Below are 21,686 nucleotides of genomic sequence, written 5' to 3'. Positions count from 1 at the left end.
AGGGGGGGGGGGCGTGAACTGCAAATAAAACTCGACACAAACTGTGTTCTCTTAATCCTCACACATTATTTACGCTTCGAATTAAATATTTGGTATCGTTACGGCTAGAGAATAGAGGAAGGGAGAAACAGGAGGGGTATAATACTGAGGTTACAAAGAAAATAATAAAACACATCTATGTGTGTGTGTAAATAAATCATCTGTGTTTCTTTCATCTGCTATACGACGAGATATCTCGCCCGTGCAGGGCAATTAATCCATTTAAGTGGGGGGCAACAAAACTTGCGAGTTGGTAATCAGATACGACCATCGAGGACTCTTTTTAGTGCTTCAGAGCACTGATCTCTTTAGTGCTTAAGGTCAGTCGCGTACTTACGACGGGGGCTTAGCGAGTTATTGTCGAGGGTGGCAAGTTTAGAGGGGCGGCAAATTTGAGGAATGAGTTGCCGACAGCAAAATTTATATACCTCTAAATAAATTTTGCCGAGTACTGCTATCTCATAAAAATGAGATCCGGTTGAAATTTTCGACAGTAAGCGTGATTGGTACGAACAAGCATTTCTGCCAGGTAGGGCCTCAAAAATATTATTGTGTCCAAGGGGATCCTTGATGCTCTTGAAACGGCCCCGCTACCGAGACAGTGAGGGAGCAAAAGAGTGACATAGAGAAATTGCTAGCACAGGAGTGAGAAAAAAGGGTGACTTGGAGCGCAACCAAGCAAGCATATAAACGACGAAAAGAATGAAACCGCATGTGTAAACGTGTAAATGATCAAAATAGTGACCTGTGAAGCTAGGAAACCATGTCATTGAGCGACCAAAAATGATTTACAGCGTGTGCAAGTATGTAAATAACTAAAACAGTGTGCAAGCATGTGAGTGACTACAAGAGCAACTTAAAGAGTGTGTGACCATGAGAGTTAGCGAAAGAGCGACTTGGTGACACAAGGTGTATTTGCAGGAGTGGGGGGAGGCCGAGCTGGTTATAGTGGGCCTGCTGGGTGTCGAATTCTACGAAAGAAGAATCAAGGAAATTAGACTGGAAAATGAGAGAAGGGTGGCAGAATCCATGTAGAGAGAACTGAAGAAACCGCGAGACACCCAGGCTCTACTACTTCACTAAACGCCGACTCGGCACATATCGCTATATTGCAATTTACTGCCATTAGTGAGATGGGTTAGAAGTGAAGGCGCTGTCTATCGGTGGTCCCCTCGAGTTCGATAGGGAAAATATCTTAGATATATATATCCTCCATTGGGTTCGAACCCGGGACCCTGACAACAACCTTCACGAGGGTAGACGAGCATCTTACCACCATGCCACTCGGGCACAACACCCAGGTTCTGTCGCAAGAAGCAACGTAAGCTCATCGGCCCCCCCTCCCGAAGTGTGGAGGCCCAGGGAAAAACTGGTAGAAAGAGACAACAGGCGGCAAAACCGCAAATGCGTATCTGCTTAAGGTGTGAGGTTGAATGTCGTAGAAACTCCAATATAACAGCAAAAACACCTTTCATAGCAGAAATAATTATATTAATACCATCTTGTTAATTGTAGAGTCGATGCGAGTTTGATAACCTGCCTTCCCGTATGTATAATAGAACACGCGTGCCTTTTAAGCTTGCAGTTACGTGTGTAGCCGCCTTAAACAATGATACGGATGTTATTTAGCCCTTACAAGTGACTTGTGCGAGAGAGCACCGCGGCAATGATAATGATGAACAATATGAACGACCAATACGATCCTAAAACAGTATCGAAGCCTTAAGAGAAGCTTTCACGCATCTCATGATAATTTTACTGGTCACTCATAATAGAATCCTCAAGTCCAAGTGCCACGACATCATAACCAAGAAACTGCCCACATGCAAAATATGTGTCACGTGAACTGAATCCAGAGCTACGTGTGGTACTTATGGATTATTGTGGAATGAATTTGTGAGGCCTGTAAAAGGAAGTCTAGGACTATAAAGGGGTTCTTGACTGGGCGCGGAAAGTACAACGGGTGATTGTTTGATCTTTAAGTTGACTTGATATGATTGTGGTCATGAACGAGAAATAGAATAGATGGAGACATGGATAATTCTCTTTTATTGAAATTTCTGGAGCAAAGTCACGCAATGACGTTTTTCGTACAGAATTCGGTGCCGGATACCATGATACATTTGCATAGATCTCCACGTGATGACTTAAGGAAGGACCACGAGAAACTTAATTCCTGTTTTTAATCCTCGCATGACTAGTTTTTTAGTGTTTTCAAAGACCGTTTCCATAACGGCAATCCATTGCATAATCGTCTTCCAACCAGGGGACAAATACAAAGTCGTGGCAACGTGGGTCCGCTTTAGAATCGACTGGAGACTGACTGACTGGATCCACGATTTCGTTTCGGTACCGTCTGAGTCTGTCCTTCATCACCTGAACGATCTGGAAGAGAACAACATTATCATTAATTTGCTGCCGATACTTAGCTAGAGAATTCTCAATATAGCAGGGGACTTTCAACGCATGGCCCTCAGAGCTTTTGGTCGTGGCCCACCGATCATTTTCAGAAAATGCTCGAAAACCTTGAAAAACGATTAATTGTAGAATTAATGAAAGAAATAATTCTGTGAATATATAAATAAATAATTCTAAAATAAACGAAAAAAATAATTCCGTAACAAATTTATGAAAATTCAGAATCAATGAAAGAAATAATTTTAAAAATTTTGGACCACATAATTTTAGAATCAGTGAAAAAACTCACAAATCGATGAGAAAAATAATTTCATAATTTCTAAAAAAAATTGTTTCATAATCAATAAAAGAAATTGTTTCATAATCAATAAAAGAAATTGTTTCATAATCAATAAAAGAAATTGTTTCATAATCAATAAAAGAATAATTGCATGATCATTGAAAGAAATGATTTCATGATATATAGAGAAGGGAAATACTTTTCCGGAATTAGCGAAATAAATTATTAAATAATCTTTTGAAGGAATTTCAAGTTAAAATTAATCTCAGAACCAATTAATTAAATTAGAAATTAACGAAAAACCTTTTCAAAATAATTGAGAAAAAATTATTTCAGAAATAATCGAAATTGATAATTATTAAAATAATTAATGTTAGAATAAACAGCAGTCTTCAATTATTTTTGTATTTGTCTAACTCGGGGACACCATTGTGTGTGTGTGTGTGTGTGTGGGGCTCCTTCTATTTAGATATGAATAAATTAAATGGGTTGGTGACCCCGCTGGCTTCGTGGGAAGTTTCAGTTTGGCCTGCTGTGCCTGAAAGGTTGAAGACCCCTTAATAGTGTCGAAAATGTTTAACTTCCCCAGCTGCTCACCTTAGGATACTTTTGTGCCAAATTGACTAGTTCGCACGGGTCCCTGACTATGTTGAAGAGGCACGCGTCGTCTCCTCCGGGATCGCATTCCACTTTCTCAGAGTCCTCTATCAGAGAACAGTCGATTACAAGCTCGGCCCGCCAATCATCGGCAGTTTTAGACAGCCACCAGGTCGTGTTATCCAGGGTAGTCTTCAGGGTGTTGTCGAAGCTCCATACCCACTCGTCCAGAGAGGTGTTCAGGGAGACATACGTTGGCGATGGACTTTGCCAGCCGGTATCGCTCTCGAAGCTCCCTTAAACACGGAAGATCAAACAATATATACTGTATGTTAAGGTAAATGTGATGAATCGGTTGTTATACATAACCGATACATATACATACGTTACATTACATATAACGTTATTATACATATTCATATATACATACCAATCGTCACGGTAAGTTTGATAAGTTTATCATTTTTACTGGCGATTATGCATAATACCAAAGCGTCATTGGTTCATTTGATAAATGCCAAATAACGTTATCATTTTTATTCATGATTATACAGAATACCCAAGCGTATATACTTGGTAAATTTGATAAATACTTAAAATTCATCGCTTTTACCGAAGATTAGGTATAATACCCTAATCCCTAGTGTAATTGTGAAATTTGATAAATGTGAAAAATATTCACAAATGAGTCTTGCATGTTTGGTAAATATAGTCGGACCCAAAAATAACGAACTCCCATTCCGGGAATTTCATGATTTATCGATTAAAATCGTGCTTTCATGATTATGAAACGGTGAATGACGTGTTTTTATGAAACTCCGTTCGCCTGCCAATAATCATAGTTCCAGCCGGGACCTTTACCGAGGGATTGTCTGTGGCGTCGGTGAGCCATTTTGTGGTTTTCTTCGTTCTCGTGAGATTTCAATAGCATGTTTTTTTTTTGTTTCAAACTCTTCGGCATTTTCTTTATGAAATGATTTTGTAATCAATCTTTTCACAAACCGCATTCAAATATACCGATTCCCCCAAGTTTTAAACTATGAATTTTATGGGATACCCTGTTTTTAATTATCACCAGAGCCGCCGTAAAAAGGATTTTTGTAGTGAGGTGGGGGAGACAAACATGATTTTTCCGTCTCCACCACTGTAAAATTTCTGTGGTTTTATAACAGTGTATTCGTCTTCCACCTAAAATTTCCACCCTCTTAAATTTTGTTGCCCTCTAGGTCCGGCCCTGATTGTCAGGGGTGAGTTTTTTAATAACTTTTGAAAGCTGGAAAAACAAAGGGTGACATTTACTGACATGGGTATTCACTGACATATAATTATTGGTTTTTACCTTGAATGAGCTTGTAATCACCGATCCTCAGAGCTACCGTCGGTCCATCCGCATTAAGCAAAATTTCCGACCTTAGTGATGGTGAATCTTCCAATAATTGAGGCCACACGTTGAAGCCGTCGATTTTTCCGAGGTCTCCAACGTCGCCTCCTGTGAGATATGCGTATTAGGTAAACATAATTACTCAATTAAAATGTCAAAACGATGTCGAAAATGTGCAAAAATGAATTTTAAGATGGCCGTCATTATGAAAATATTTACAGTACTGTCAAACTTGGTTATAAAGACATAGAATATTTCGTAAATTTTTGTCGTCATAACCGAGGTGTCGTGACAACCGAAAAATCGCCTTTTCGAGACCTTTTTTTTAAACGAGAAATGTTATCAGATGCAAGCAAATGCTATGTAAGAAGTTGTTATTTCATTATGATTAGGGTGATCATATTTGATTGAGAGGAAAACGGTATGTATATATTGGGGGGGGGGGGTCACATGAGAGAATACGAGATATCACCAATTCTCTACACAAATACTGTATTACCAAATGTCACCACCAGACCAGATCTGTTTAAATTTCATTAGAGAAGATCTTCTGCATCTCTTCATAAAGCCCATTAAAGCGAAAGTTGCCACTTGACAGCTTGGTGGAGGAATGAGAGATGAAACGCCAACATTGAGGGCTCGGCAATATTTGTCCGATTTTGTTCCGCTACCAACCGAAATCGTGGTGACCGCTTTGACCCCCAAGGGGACTTGAACAGTTCAATAGACTATGCTGGGAGAAATTTTCAGCAGCAGTTCAGCAGGAATTCTTGCAGACAACTACATCATGACTCAAGACTGACCAACTGTCAGAGAAATCGTCAAATATGGCTAATGAATAACAATAGGTGAGAAATACAGCACTAGAAAATATGCAGTGATTTAAAATGTATTTCACAGGGAGAAAAATTATCATGGCAGTGAAATAAATATTTACAGTCGTATGCATTTTTACACATTTCATAAATTATGCGAAATACCTTCATCTTTGATTTTAGTAAAGATTAACAATTAAAATAAATTTCGCCCAAAATACCGGAGAAAACGGGAGATTTTTGTAATGAAAAATGTCAGAAAAGGCGAAGTTACGGATAAAATAGTAATGTCCCGTCATGTTAATTAGGAGCATGTCGGAGCGTTAAGTATCTAAAACGCCATAAAACAACGAAAAATATGTCCATATATCCGAGTCCGTGGCATTTTCATCAATATTATAAGCAAGGTTCTGCAAAATTATTCTCAATTGTGATCAGCGCAGAAAGTCAATTGTTATTGGCATTATAACCGAGATGTCGCAACAACCGACAGTCGTTTATGTTATTTGATTATTTAAAAAATATGTGCACATCTTTATGCGAATATGCAAAGACGTGTCTGATGCTATATGACAGAAATCTTGAACATAAGACACGTGTATGATGTAAAAACGAAGAAATAATCAAATGACAGAAAATAATCGATATAACGATTTGGGGGGGGGGAATCCCTTATCATACAGATACTCTCACCCAGTAACTTAAATTACAGTCCCCGATATTGCGTACATTTTTTTGAATTTAGAAAAATCTGGAATTTTTATATAAGTTACATTCTCTACATATCTGGTAACCAAATTATGAAAAAATAAAATAGATATTTCGTGTGCACACACACATGCGCAATTAAAAATTATCTACTAAGAATACTCATCTTATTGAATAAGGAATGATCAAATTATAGATTTTTATATAGTATCTCATGTATGCTGTCAGATTCCATGTGACTTACGTAAAAATTGGTTGAAAACTCCTCATGCTACAAACAAAAAATATGCGATGAAAATTAGAATTTTTATACAAGATATACTGAAGACTGGATGTTGTGAAGATATTTATTATTTGAGATGTTAATTTTTTTTTTAAGGAAGGAAAAAACTCATCTCTGCCTCCACCGGGAGTCGAACCCGGGTCCCTCGATTGCTGGAGTGCTCTGACCACTAAGCTACAGAGGCGATAGAGATTTTCCTTCGCTAGAGCGTATATATGCCGAACGAAACCGTGCAATGGACGGTGAAACCGATCAGCTAATAGCTCATGGACGACGAGCCACCAGAGAGCTAGCCCTCTGGTGGGCTCCTCTCAATATACATGCTGTTCTCACGAAAATGCACACAAGTATTGCACGAAATTGGATCAATATTTTCTTAAAGTTACAAATCATTTGCAACTGTTTATTATACAGGGTTGATCAGAATTTTTTTCTTATTTCATTTTTTGTCGGCCCCCAAATGCACTCGTGACTGAATTTTCACTGGAAATGGTAGGTGCCAACATAAGGTACATGTGACTGAAATTTCAAAGGGATTCGTTCGGTATTTTTCTAGAAATTCGAGAAAAAAATGTCTAAACTCCAAATTGGCCACACAGACTTTTGGCTATATGGTGTATTCTGAAAGCTCAGATGTTTCGACACTAAATGCGCATAAAAGGGCAGGAAGGTTGAAGGTTTTTTATTTTTTATGGCCACTTCTCATCCAAGCATTGCGAAAACGCCTGCTGTGAAAACTAGATAAATCTAAAAGGCTCCATTTTCCATCTGATACGATACGTTTGACAACCATTAAACCGAGGAATGACGATATTTTTTGTCGGTATAAAACAATGATGTTATTGAAGATTACCAGATGTCCAAATAGTAGGAGATTTACCGAAGCTCTGACTTATCCTGGATGCCATGCCGTGATGTTGGTGGTAGAGGTAGCAAAAAAACGTTATTCACGATATCACGATTGCCTTTAACGAAAAACATCTCTCGCTTTGATAAACTGATAAGCTCAACAGATTTGGAACAATTCAGTTGGAGTAAAGAAATTTGAAAGTGATGCAGAAGCAATGAAAAAAAGTAGTCCATAGAAATATAGGAGATCACGAATGTCTCTTTGTTGTTGATCAATTGATAATTTGCACGTGGACGGAGAAACATCACAATCGATGTCTCATAACGTGTGAACGGGTTTTCTGTAATTAGAGTATTCGTTCTGTGTATATGGACAATAACAAGTGTTTCAAGTATTGTATTGTTCAAGGTAAGTCTTAATACTTAACGTTCGGAAAGTAAATGCACCGTATTTTCTTGCTGATACGCAGAGAAGGGTGTGTTTAAGCTTTCGCCATCCTTCTCCCATTCCAGTCTGATTTGATTTTATCCAAGTTGATAATGCACGTATCTCTCGAATAAGTGAGAACCTCCGGTTTAGATGAGATTCAGGAGCCTGTAAAGGAGAGCGGCTTTGTCGCACATTCACATTTGAGCTAAGAACAGTTTTTTAACACCAAGCTATGCCTCTGAAATCGTTAAAAAAAAGAAGCATGACAAGGAACAGTGATATGCTACAAAGATAATATATATATACTGATGTCACACTTTTTCTCAAAGATGGCGCAACCGTTTTTTTAGGAGCTCTTGGCGAACTTATTTAATAAACTGATCTTACATACCAGCTACGTAATAAAGTGTAGGCATCCAATCAGTCGCATGCACAAGTTGCTCTAGAGACGTCCTCGGTTCATCAAGATCCAAAAGCGGGCTCCAAACGAAAGCTGGTACTCTCACTCCACCTTCGAAGAGGTTCCACTTCTGGCCTCGCAGTGGCCAGTTCGATCCCCATCCACCATCGTGACCGGCAACGGCCGCACCGTTCACGGATGCGAACACGATAACACTGTTGTCGGTCATGTTGCGGTCTTTCAGAGCTTGGAAAATCGCGCCCACTGTCTTGTCGAGGTTCCAAACAGCTCCTGAAAAGAGTCATACTCATTCATACATTATAATTATGGTTCTCATGGAGTATGACATTGGTTAGAAAAACTGCGGAATCTAAAGGAACCTCACGTGATCAACGTGACCCTCTGTGAGGGCTCTCCATAAAGTTTTAAAACGAACTTTTTCGATTTCTAGCTTGCTGAATTGAATGAGAAAATCTTCAATAAACTTTTATATCGGGTCATCAATAGGTTAAATTGGAAGAGAAGCTGTACTGACAGACTAAGAATGAGTCAGTCACGTACTGGGAGGGTATTAGTTATGATTGAAACACTGCTACTGCTCACATAAAACGAAATCCTGTCCGAAATTACTTGCTTTAGACAATTTTTGGCTGTAATTGGTAATTTTGCTCGCATTTGACAATTTATTTTGCAATAATTGGGGTTGTCTAGTATAGATCCCGATTTCCCTATTTTTATGAAGGAAATAGGTTCAGTTAGGCCATTACCATGTTGTGTGTATTGATACTTTTCTACCGGAACACCTTTCGCGGGCCGGATGAAATTTCTTGGTCCTGCTCACGGGTGAGAGGTTGCGCTCCCCTGATTTAAACGGAGGGAATGTCTTTGATATGAATCTTGACACGAGATAAACGAAGACATGCTTCGTCTACCGTCCCCTAAGGTAAAAAAAATTTAATTTCTATAATTTTCTATAACCTATAAAAAAAATTACATAAAGGAAACAAAAACGAGTAAAAAAAGTTCCCGGACCCAGTTTCTGTTGATTGGTGCGCTATCTGTTGAAAATCGATGACATTTGGCAGTTTCAAATGTGTCAAGGGACATGAGCTCACTCACAAATTTTAGCATTCATGCAGTTACGGGCCAAACATCATGCAACAGGGGTACTTTACGCCATCTTATTATTCATTTACCACCGGTGGGCATTTTTCGTTTCCAAGACTGTAACTAGAAATGGTACGTGACGTCAAGATTTGGCTCTCATTTTTGACAGGTAACAATACATCTAGACAGTGCTACGTAAAATTATTGAGTTATCCCTAGCAGTGAATCTTTTAGACCAGCAGTTCTCAACCGGTGTTCCGAGGAGCCATTGGGGCTCCGTGTGCACTAAATACAAATACAACGCCACAACAGGCAAATTGCCCAAGAGGCTCCGCAGCGAATCGAGGAAAATAAAATAAATCAGTAAATAAGATAGATAAATAAAAAAAAAGAGTTCTTCAGGGGTCCGCCATAAAAATTATACACAAAAAGAGCTCCGCCATAGAAATTATATACTGAAAAGTCAAAAAAGGTTGAGAATCACTGTTTTAGACTATTATTTTCCACGGACAACCTCATTCCTCACAGACACCTTTGCCATTGACGAAGGGATTTTAGGATTGAAAAATTATTCATATTCTTCAGAGAACACACATTAAATTCGATAGTTAGTTCCCTGGAAAGACTCAGCAAACTTCTGCGTGAAAGCAACGGGATGTATGATAGTTGAGAAGGGTAGCATGTCAAATACTGATGGTGAGTTGCTCGATATTTTAACTCCCTTAGTCCGGGAACTTTTTGTACAGACGGTGTATGTTATACTTGACCTGCGTAAGTCCTGCGCTTTATGTCTTGGATATGTTTGAATTGTCGAACGTCTTGAGGAGGAGCCTGCAGAGGTGCGTAAATGTTTCCAGCTTGCGGACTTGTGGCCGAGAAGAGCAAGAACAGAGGCTAAGTATAAGGAGAATAATAATAGGAATTAATGTAAATTGACTGCACGGGTGCAGGTCGATTGCTCTCGCGCTAAATTGGTTTTTCAGAGAAAAGGAGTCGATTGTGCGTGCCCTCACCCCGATTCCAGAAAAAAAGGTCATTTGCCCTCACCTTATGATTTCTTAACGTGGCAGGACCAACGCTCAAAAAATAATGAATAAGCACTACGAAATACATAGGGAACCAATTTTTGTTAGTCAATGGTTAACGCTCTTGGAAATTTTTTCTAAGTGGGTGAGCTATCGAAATAATCAAGTACAGTACATGCCGTTTAATGTGATCACACCAAGACTCAGATGCGTTTCAGATAGCAATAACAGAATGATAACTATATCCGAAAAAGATCCTGTTTGCGAAAGTACGGTGACCATACTCCCCGTTTGCTCAAATGGGACATGATAAACGGATATTGGTTAAACTCTGGACAACTCTTTTTTTCTTTCCTACATATTTGGTTGCAAAATGTTTAATCGTTATGTTGTTTTTTTATTTCAATTCTAAAATGGGACAACTACTTCTTCCCTTTAAGCTAAAATCTTGCATTGCTTTTTATTCAGCCATTGGTATTGAAATGAAATTGTCTAATGTCTAATACTACCCAAGCGTCATTAGCATATTTGATTAACAATAAAAAAATTATCGCCTTTACCGGTAGTTACGCATAATAACCAAGTGTCGTTGCTAAATTCGACAAATACTTGAAATTTATCGCTTTTAGCTGTCATTATGCATGATACCGTAGAGTAATTTGTATATTTGATAAATATAAAAAGCATTCCAAATGAGTCGTGTGTGTGATGAATATAGTCGGACCCCGATATAATACATGTATGAATCATCATGCATATTAGCATCATATAGTAGTACGATTTATCATTTTACCAACGACGTGACGCTTGGGCAGAGGCGGATTTTAACGGCGGATATTAACCATACGCGCGCCCGGGGCCCCGACTTCTAAAGGGCCCAGAAAAACAGAAACTTCACACTTTTTTCTAATTTGGGGAGGGGCAATATTTTCTTTCGCGCCCCGGGGCCACGACCAACTTTAATCCGCATCTGCGCTTGGATACTATGCATAATCACTGATAAAAGTAATAAATTTAGGGACATTTATCAAACTTACTAAAATGCTCGGCGATTATGCATTTTTGTGTATAATAACATGATTTTTTTTTATCACATTTACCACATAACATATAAAAAGAGGCCTCTAGGTACAGATTCTTCCATGACTCAGCTTTGGCCAGGACTGCATAGTGAGGGCTATTTCATGACGCTCCGGAGTCGGTAGCAGCTGACGTCATGAGTAGCGTCATTGCTCAAACAGAAATAAGTGCTTCCGCTTCGCTACCTGTCAATTACGATAATTTGCAATCGCTGTACTGCCCATTCTACTATATTATTTCCAAAATTATCTTTTCGATTACTGTCATTAGTATCTGACTATTCATTGATTTGATTTTTTTTAACTATTTCAAAATTTGAATTAAGAAATTTTGCCTTTAAGATAAGAGATTTTCCACTGAAAATATTTTTCTCGAATACATTTCAGTTGGATCACGTAGGTAAGTTAATTTTTTTATTGGGTTGATTGAACACCAACTTGATAGATAATTTCAATTGTCTTTTGAATTTTAATACGTATATTTTTTGATTAACTTTTTGTTTTTCATTTGAATTAGGTGTGAGCTATGTAACTGCTACATAGAAACATGGGAAGCAAATATTTAAAAAAAAAATTATTTTATAAAATGTTTGAAGTTATTTATTATTATTAGTTTGAATGCTAATATCAAAAGACATAATTACTTTCCAACTATTTCTTGGATTTAACCAATTTTTAGATTATAGATTATATACAAATATCACATGCGCATATTTTTGACACTACATTAGTACCACATATGAACGAAAGATCACTCTTAAAACAGTTGAATAAATAACTTAATTGTAAAAAAGGAGCACGTTTTTCGTTTGCTGATGTCGTCTGCTAAAAAAAGGGTTTGAGCAGTGACGTCACGCAGTAACTCGGAGACTACGCCCACTGACCCAAGGCGGCAATCGCGGCTTCAAAGGGATGAAACAGCTCTTACTGTATAGCTCTGGCTTTGAAGTGACGTGTATCCGCTACAGTGGTGTTTGATAGATGCATTTAACCGAGTCTTGATTCGAAAGAGGTGATTCTTATGTGAAACTGATGCTTCAGCAAGTAAATTTTTTCCCGAATACAAGCAGGTGTATGAGAACGAAAGTTTATGGCAGGGGCTATAACTTTGTGCAGTCATTTTGAACCGGCAACGAAGAGGGTATATTTGGAATGGAGACGTCCCGCGTCACCACGAACAAAGAAGGCAGACTCACGTTGACAGCTCTTCTTTGATATTGCCATAACCATTCGGCTAGAAACTTAACCCATTGAAAGTAATGCTTAAACCATGTCCAAGTAAATGGGCAGACAAAACACCTTCTTCGCCAAAAGAATGGAATTATGTCTCTCGTAGATTGTACTTGTTTTTAGAAGCATCCATCATACACCACTGTTACACAAACGTTCAAGTTCAGACTGACCATTGTTCCGTGCTCTACTATTGATACTGTACTAGGCCATTCAGTGCTCCAGGCTCCCGGTCACCTTGTTAAATACTAAAGCTATTATCAGTTCTGTTAATGTTTCATTTTTAAGAACCAACGTTGATTGAGCAGTGTTACTTGCCGTGGTGATGTCGTGAACAGTGATGATTTCCGTGGCCCGATCCGTGAGCACCTCGTTCATGTATTCTCCTCGGAAATCCGTCTGAGGCGTGTAATCATCGTAGAAATCCACGCCCCACATCTTCTACTTGCGACGAAAAAATAAAAATTAAGCAATTAACATAGAAATAACACCGAAGTGTTTAATTTAGAGAGTTCGCATCAAGATAATGTAATTCCTTGTTATATTTACCACGTTCCCGTAGTTCCTGAACGAGGTGTAGTCGTAATGGTCGATGTTGCCGTTCAAACATCCGAAGAAACTATCGAATCCATGGTTACCCGGCATGCATTGTTTTGTGGAATATCCTAAATGCCACTGTGTATAAGAAAAAAAACATGCAATCACACATGTATACTACGTACGTCAAGGGTGGGCCACCATTTTGAAGAATGGGGGGTTATTCATTGGTTTGAGAATAAGTCCCAGGGCACTTAAGTTTTCAGTAAACGTGCCGTGGGTCATTCAAGTGATCTTGAAATGTGCCGCAGACCACTCAAGTGATTTGGAAATGTGCTGTAGTCCACTTACGTGATGTAGAACTGCACCGCAGGTGACTTAACCTATAAATGCGGTGAAACACCTTCAATTTTTCAGCAACCTCACAATGATTTGTGTACAGCCGTTAGCGAATCCGCTCTGAACTGTAGGCCGAGTCTCATGCTCGTATTTTTATCAAAGTAGAGTAGATTTCTACCCGGGGTTCTTAATTACGGGATCCTGGACTTCTTGGAGAGAGCTCCAGGGGTGCCCACGGGCTAGGATGAGAAAAGAACATTTTCTAAAGAGATTCGTGGCCTTGATTGACCGTATATCCTAATGGATGGGTCGGGCGTATGATTTTTTTTTGTGCCCGAATGTATTGCGTATTTTGTAAACGTGAGATTTGTTTCTGTAAACTACGTGTTACGTATTTAAGTAATCAAGAAGTGCTGCGAGTGTCTTCTCAACTCATAGGCCCACCCGGGCACTGCCCGTGGGCCTGAAGTGTAGAAAGGGCCCGATGAAAATTATATCGGATTAAAAATTTTGGGAGTAAGCATGGAAATAAATAATAAATAAATAAATGTGCATCGTAACAGGGGCGTGTGACCCGTGCGTCAAATCCAAGTTGAAAGGGGGAAAAAAGCCTAGTCGACCAAAACAAATGTGATCGGAAGTGCTAAAAATGGGTCCCACACTGGTAGAGATTTTTTTCGAGCCAGAACTTGTATTCTGTATGTGTATGCCCTAACTGTCTAAGTTATACGCGCTTGTGCAATCTAGGTGTGCTGCCATCTGGCTTACGCATTTTGAAGTTAAAACAGCCGATGCCTGAATTTTTGCTTTTTTATTAATATCTTTTCCGAATGCCACAATAACTGCTCTTGCTACTATATACCAGGCATTACACGCTTGTATCAGGTGTTAGTGTTGATATTACTTTCAGCTCGAGGTATCAATATTGATTCTTACCTTGCCGACGAGATGTGCAGCATATCCGAGATCTTTGAGGTATTCTGGTAGAATTTTTGTGCCGTTAGGGAGGCACGAAGGCTCACCGTTTTTAATATCACCGCCTTGGAATCCTACGAAATGCAAAAATATAATTCAATGGTGCCATTTTTGCGCAATGCAATTGTCCCAAAGAAGACTCGATTGAAAAAAAACAAAGTAGAAAATTTTAATTTACGGACTATCTCGTGCTACATGATTTGTCTCTTTCTTTCTTATGGGAATTTGTAATATACACGGTGCATATATAAGTCCCTTTACTCTGGAATAACTCGCGAACCGTTGATCCTAGAAGCATACTTCCAGTTGGAAAAAAGTATTCAAATGATGTGTAGATCTCAAATATACGTCATTCATATTGCAATGGACTAAAATTTTATTAAAATTAAAAATATATCAACTTTTTATTTGAACACCCTATCCTAAAAAGACCAGTAGAAAATTGTTAGTTGCTCTGTCTCTCATGAGAAAATTAAAAAAAAAAATCCATGTATTTTCAAGTGCAGTATTTGGTTAGAGATATTTGAATTCAAAAATCTCTGAAAATTTTGGGAAAGAACGGCTTATGAAACGTAGAATAAACTTGCCCGTTAGTTCTTTCAGTTTCTTCTTTCGTATTCAGCGCTTTTCAATTTCAAATATCTAAGCGAACTTAAAAACATGGAATTTATTTGTTGGGCTCTAGAGAGACAGAACAACCAACAACTTTTTAATTTTGTTTTTTAGGACAGGGTACCCGACTAAAAAGTTAATTTTCTTATTTTAATAATTATATAACTCTTCGGAATATGATTGACGTATCGGAAGTCTACTCGTTATTTTGGTACTTTTTATAATTAGAAGTATGCTTCTGGGATGAATGGTTCCAGTTACTTCAGGATAATAGGACTTTCTTGTACGCGCCCTGCTATTGTCTTAAACATGGGGATTATGATTGTTTGGCCATAGGATAATCTGTGCATCCGTTGACTTTGGTAGTATACTATTAATTACAAGAAGTTCATAAATGAAATGCAGTTTCTTAAAATGTCGTTATTTATTTGAGAGGTCGTAAACATGAAAAAATAAAGAATTTTTCATACAGTCCCTGTGTGGTAAAAAAAACAAAATTAAAAACTGTTGTCCTGTCTCTTCTGAGTCCAACAAAAGCAATTCCACGCTTTTAAGTGCAAATATTCGTAAATATCGCGGAAATGATATATTACAGAACATACTTGGAAAAACAAATTGTTTTTTAGAAGAAAATAAAAATATCGTTTATATATATACGAGGGTGCACATACTATCGGAAAATATATCATCTATATTCGATAATAGATGCCTATAGTGAAACCGAAACTAAGTTTGATTGGCACGCGTAGTTACCGAAACCGTAACTTGAAATTACGTGGACTCGTGTTCACGGAAAAAAATAAATAAAAAGTATTTCAACCGATATTTGACTGAATAAAATTTCATTATTAATAAACTTAATTAGACTAAATTTTATCAAAATATTAATTCATAATGTCATAAAAAGAAATATATTTCTAAAATATGTATCCAATTTAAAAATTAGTGTTTTAACGTTTTAATTTCACGGCAGATGACGCTAGTACAAAAAATGTTTCTAGCATGCGAAACAGCACATTTTTAATTGCTCATCCGATTCTTGATCAAATTACATACAGTTTTTTGTATGTAATTATCAGTTACTCAAATAACATGTTTGAGAAATTTCGAAATCCCACCCGATTACCTACAATGCGAAATTCAGAGTGAGAGCAATCTACCTGTTACGGGAACACGTTGAAAATTCAAAGCCAATCCATTTCAGGCCCTAGCTCCGCCAGTCCTACTCGGGAGGGCATTAAGATCGCCTTGCATGCAGGAACCCCTCTCGGACAGTTTTTTTTTATTATGAATCTTCAAGCCAACGTTTCTAGTTGGCATGTTAACTCGCGGTAGACTTATAAAACAATGATAGAAAGTTAACCAAGGGCCTATGAGCTAGAGTAGTGGTTTTCAAAATTTCTTGAGTCATGCTCATTGTTTATGGCCAGCCTCAGACCATAATGCAGATTTCTGAATGTAGCTCGAATAGGATGGACTAACTAGTGCTGAATAAAATACAAGCTTCGAACACTCTCGAGTGCTTCAGTGAGCAAACACCACGGCGCTCGGAGTAAGAGGTTGAAGATTTATGGGTTAGAGTAGGGGTGCACAACCTTTTCAGTCCGAGCCAGATATGCGGTAATTCTGCCACTCGCGCTGGCCAGAAACTTGCATATGTAGTGTGACCATATGACCCGTATTTTACGAGACATTCCCGTAATTTTCGTCGCCCCAACATTTTTATAAAGTATCCCGTTTTTTTCCCTTCATTTTCAGCGAAGCCTACTCTGGTTTTTGAAAAAAAAGAAAGAAATGAGATGATTTTCATGAGATAAATTAAATATTAGAAAGTTGTCTTCGGAGAATTTTTTTAGCTTAAATTGGCAACCTCACTTGTCTTTGATAATTCTTTGCGATTAATGGTCATATCCCATATGGATAGTGATATCTCATGATTTTGTGAAAAAAAATGTGGTCAACCTAAGCATTTATCGTGTTGTGTGTATTGATACTTTTCTACCGTAACACCTTTCGTGGGCCGTATGGAACCTCTTGGCGGGCCGGAGATTGTGCACCCCTGGGCTAGAGCCCTGCCACAAGTCGTTGTAAGAGGGAAGGGGGAAAGCACGATGTACAGATATTGTATTAAAGCTGCTAAACTGTTTCCACACCAGACTTCAAAGTGTCCAATTCTAACTCTACTGCTGCCAGAACTCACAAACGTTATCCGAAGCTCTAACCACCTTCCCTCTCCGGAATGTGAATTCTGTAGACTGAGTCTCGATCGAGAGATACTTTGGGAAGCCGCTCAAGTAATATTTATAGTTTAATGTAAGAAAAATATTTTCAATATAGGATGGTATACTCACCTATGTGTATAGGATATAACCCAGTCAGTACAGCGGCTCTGGACGGAGAACTGTGAGGACTAGTGTAGTAATTCTGTAGCACGATTCCGGATGAAGCCAGCGTATCGATATTCGGTGTTGGGATGTCAGCAGTGCCGTGGAAACTGACATCATTCCAACCCTGAAGAGACACATCAAAAGAGAATTGATGTGTACACTTTTACACAATCTAAGTACAGAGTGGTCGTAAAACAACTTTGTAGATGTACGAGCTCTCCTAGCGGCCACAAAAACAGTTGAATGCGAATGAAATTCGAGATATAGCGTCGACCCTGCTTAATCTGATATCAACGATTCTATCATACAAACTCGGGTAGCCGATTATGCTGGGAACAATTCAACTGCAATTTTAAAACAGTATAGTTTGGTATTGTTTTGGTATAGTTTGTATATTGAAAACTGATGAGGATTAATATTTTAATAAAGCTTCTCGAATAAATAAGACATCAAAAATGAAATGAAAATTATATTTAGGGCCGTATTTTCAGCGACATGGTTTAAACTGTAGTCACAAGTTTTGGATAAGAGATCAACATAGATTGGTTAAAAACCTGAACTTAACCAATCCGTGTAGATGTCTTATTAAAAAATTGTGACTAGTTTAAGCGATGAATAACGACAAATATTATACAAAATACCGGCAAAATTATTTTGTGACCACCCTGTAGTTCAACAATATTGAAGGACCGGACAGACCCCACTTGACATCTCTCAGACAGATGTCGAAGTGTTCCCGAAGGAAGGATGTATCTAGAAATTTTATTAAACAACAACATTAAAAACTACTCACCAAATCCGGTGCCATGATATAGACGATATGCGGCGGCTGCTTAGCATCGCCTTCATCACGATCTTTTATGACTTCTTTATCCTCTTCTACTTTCTCTACGGTGATCTTCCGAGATGCTTCAGCTGCCATAAACTGCACGAGTAGAACCGGAACGAGACAGACGAAAGCGTTGATGGACATTGGGGATATTCGGTCTTGATGCACAAGAAAACTGTAAGGTATTTAAGAGATATGCTTTTTATACGTATTAATGGAGATTGACTAATTACAGTCAGTGTCACATACACCCTTCAAAATTGCACTTAAAAAACCAACTAAAAGGCTGGGGACTTGGACATTTTTTTTCTAACCGAACACTTGACATATAAGTTAGTTTTCTGACTCATGTAGAAAGACGTAAATATCGTTCATGCACGAATAGAAAATACTTTCAAAATGTCAGTAGAATACCCCGGATATAACATACGATTGTGTAATCCTTGAAATTTGGCCCGTTCACGTCTATATATTTTTACCTCTTTCATATAACATACCTTGCTTAAAACATACACATTGGATATAACATACCATAAGAATGGTCTTAACCAAGAAAAAAGTTCGGATATAACATGCTGCAAAAAAAATCGAGGAAAATATAAACAAACATTTTTTGTAAAACATTCATTCATGTGGTTGATATATTGACGTTTTCTGACAAAAAGAGCTAAATTTCTTAAATGAGAAATTATATTTATTGCCGAAATAGTTACATTTTTAAACAACAGATTAGTTTCTTACTTCAACACTTGAAGTTTATTTCCAACTTTAGCGGTACTGCCGGTAATAAATGTAGCTATTATGACAATAAAATTTTTGACATTTAATAAGATCCTGTCTTTTTCTGTAGCAAACTGCATCGTTTATGTTTTTTAAATTATCGAATTTTTATTTGTTTTTGTTACTGTGTGATCACTTTATGGATGGCAGTGATAAATGAGCAATTGCTGCAAATCCACTCACTCACTGTTGAACGTTGAAATCTGAGCTAATTCAAGTGATTTATCATTATTCAATGAATAATCAAGTGATTAGCCATTGATTGGGGTGACGTGTGTATATAAAATTCATAAACATCAGTGGGTTTATTTGTTTTTCTTCTGAATTTTTAAATTGTACAATACTGTCAACTTCAAAGAAAAACCGTTAGCATAAGCTAGAGAGAAAAAAAAATCATTATCATTTCCCAAAATGTCTGCATGTTGTTTTGTACCTTATTTTTTAATAAATATTTTCAAAACTTTTCAGATATCAATCGAAAACTATATTCCTGCTACATTACACTTCAATTATGTGCTGCTTATTTTGTCTCTGCGACAATCTCAATAATGCGTTTTATGCATATATATATGTTACTGTTACGTAAGCTAATTTTAAGACCTCGTTTATACAGGGTGATCAGCGAATAAGCCCTTATTTCAAAATTAAATACCTCTACAACAAAGATCAATAGAATTATGCGGTAAACGGTACGTTCATTAGCAAAACTGTAAGAATGTTGTACAGAAATTTCGAAAATTTAGTTGCTTTTTTTAATTTTTAAAAATTTTAAAAAACAAACGAACAAAACTGGAGATTTTTTGGTTCCGAAAATCCTCATTTGTGTGAAGAGAAACCACTGCATTCGCCTAAAGTTACTGCATGGGCTGTGGTATGCGTCAGAGGCATTATCGGCCCCTTCTTCGTGCGAGAAACGACTACTACTGAACGTTACGTTACAATTTTGGAACAATTTGTCAGCACACATGGCGCATACCGCAGCCCATGCAGTAACTTTAGGTGAATGCAGTGGTTTCTCTTCACACAAATGAGGATTTTCGGAACCCCCAAAATCTCCAGTTTTGTTTTTTTTTTTAATTTTAAAAAATTAAAAAAAAAAACTAAATTTTCGAAATTTCTGTACAACATTCTTACAGTTTTGCTAATAAACGTACCGTTTACCGCATAATTCTATTGATCTTTGTTGTAGAGATATTTAATTTTGAAATAAGGGCTTATTCGCTGATCACCCTGTATCATACACGTGGGTTGTATGACATACTCTTCTCGAATCACCTAGTGGGTATGTTATAACCGAATGATGTATACACAGCACGAAAGTCTAGATATACTAAAGAAAAAATAACAAGTATGCACAGTTTATGCATTATAAGTTGATTTAATATTAATTTCTTACTTGACCGAATTTCTGATTTCGACTGAAATATCAGCGGAATGGCTTTCTATATGACTCTATTTCAACACAAAACACTGATGAACAGTACCTGGTACTAAGAGGTTCTATATAAAAGTTTTATTGAGTCCCCCCCCCCTCCACCTTGTTTTGCTTATGTAACGCTTAGAATTGAAGTTACGTCCACTTTAGTGTTGTGTGTTTTTTTACATATAAAAATAATATTTGGATAAAAACTTTAAACGTGTTTTACGAAGAATGCTATTTTTTTTTGACGTTTTACTTGAGTTTGAAACATGATTTCTAAAAATCTGTTCCTTGTATCATTACGAAATTTTAATATGATATTCTGCTATATACATATTTTTGAGGTTATGAATCAAAATCTAAAGTCTAATATACTTTATATATATTTCTGCAATTACAGTGTTTTATAGACTATATATAGAATGAAATTTCAAAAAAATTCACACCTATAATAAATAGATTTGAGTGTAACTTATGAGCATACCATACCATCTTTCAAATTATGGTTCATAACTTGCACCATTATAAGTTGAAAGTACTGTGAAAGTAACAAAACATTCCATTTATATAATTTTTTGCGGAATTTTTGTTTGGAATATTACATGAATTTTGCTTAAAATTTGACATAAAAATTGCCTTTACATATAAAATGATATGAGTTAGTCCAAAATTTATTATTTTCTCACCATTTTGGGACGCTTTATGTCAGAAAATATTATTTAAATCCACTCCAGTACCATTATAAAGAAAATTGACAAGAAAGGTAGTCGGATGCCTTAAGTTTATTATTGAGTCACATCTGACGCACTTTGAGTGTGATTTGTAGGTTGTTTATGTGTGAAATTTAGTTTTAACTTATCTCGAAAAATATAGCCAAGCTGATAAAACAAACGCATGATTCGGAGTCAGAGCCTCGAAACCACCGTAAAATAATCGAGGTATCTTTGAGATCAAATTCAGTGTTGAGCAGTGTAATAATTAGAATAGTAGCATTTCGAAGGGTGCATGCACACTTTTGTGACTGACTTTATGTGTCCGATAAGAAAGGAACAAGAAAACTCACCGATCTCTTCATGGACGACGATCAATCCGTCTTCTCTAATGTACGTGCAGCCGCGTGTGGAATCAGCATCTTGAGTGAGAGACCGAAGAAAATAAAACAATTG

General features: G+C 37.3%; 2 protein-coding genes across 2 annotated transcripts in view; one reads left to right on the top strand and one right to left on the bottom strand.

Annotated features, from left to right (window-relative positions):
* Positions 1-2,067: 2,067 nt before the first annotated feature.
* Positions 2,068-21,659, bottom strand: LOC149089672 (arylsulfatase B-like). Its single transcript, XM_089235538.1, has 11 exons — positions 21,584-21,659; positions 18,285-18,495; positions 17,456-17,615; positions 14,454-14,566; positions 13,191-13,316; positions 12,960-13,082; positions 10,075-10,201; positions 8,192-8,491; positions 4,674-4,823; positions 3,335-3,630; positions 2,068-2,424 (listed from the first exon to the last, which is right to left on the bottom strand). The coding sequence occupies exons 2-11, from the start codon at positions 18,462-18,464 to the stop codon at positions 2,254-2,256; spliced, it is 1,746 nt and encodes a 581-aa protein (XP_089091664.1). The 5' UTR covers positions 18,465-18,495; positions 21,584-21,659; the 3' UTR covers positions 2,068-2,253.
* The window catches only part of LOC149089671 (uncharacterized), a 61,782-nt gene continuing 47,643 nt past the window's right edge, over positions 7,548-21,686 (top strand). Inside the window, exon 1 of the mRNA XM_089234539.1 lies at positions 7,548-7,779. The gene's annotated coding sequence lies outside the window, so the exon portion shown is untranslated. The remainder of the gene's footprint in view (positions 7,780-21,686) is intronic.

This window comes from Pholcus phalangioides, unplaced genomic scaffold (assembly GCF_987345545.1).
Source record: "Pholcus phalangioides strain wild (caught in Gottingen) unplaced genomic scaffold, Ppha-v1.0 ptg000001l_1, whole genome shotgun sequence".
Taxonomy (NCBI): Eukaryota; Metazoa; Arthropoda; class Arachnida; order Araneae; family Pholcidae; genus Pholcus; species Pholcus phalangioides.
Note: the sequence above shows the minus strand (reverse complement) of the source record. Positions and strands in the feature narration are given on the sequence as shown.

Coding starts and splice junctions, on each gene's coding strand:
- LOC149089672 (XM_089235538.1), bottom strand. CDS start 18,464: ATGTCCATCAACGCTTTCGTCTGTCTCGTTCCGGTTCTACTCGTGCAG. Junction 17,616..18,284: donor ATATCATGGCACCGGATTTG/GTGAGTAGTTTT, acceptor GTGTCTCTTCAG/GGTTGGAATGATGTCAGTTT. Junction 4,824..8,191: donor TACACTTTATTACGTAGCTG/GTATGTAAGATC, acceptor CATATCTCACAG/GAGGCGACGTTGGAGACCTC.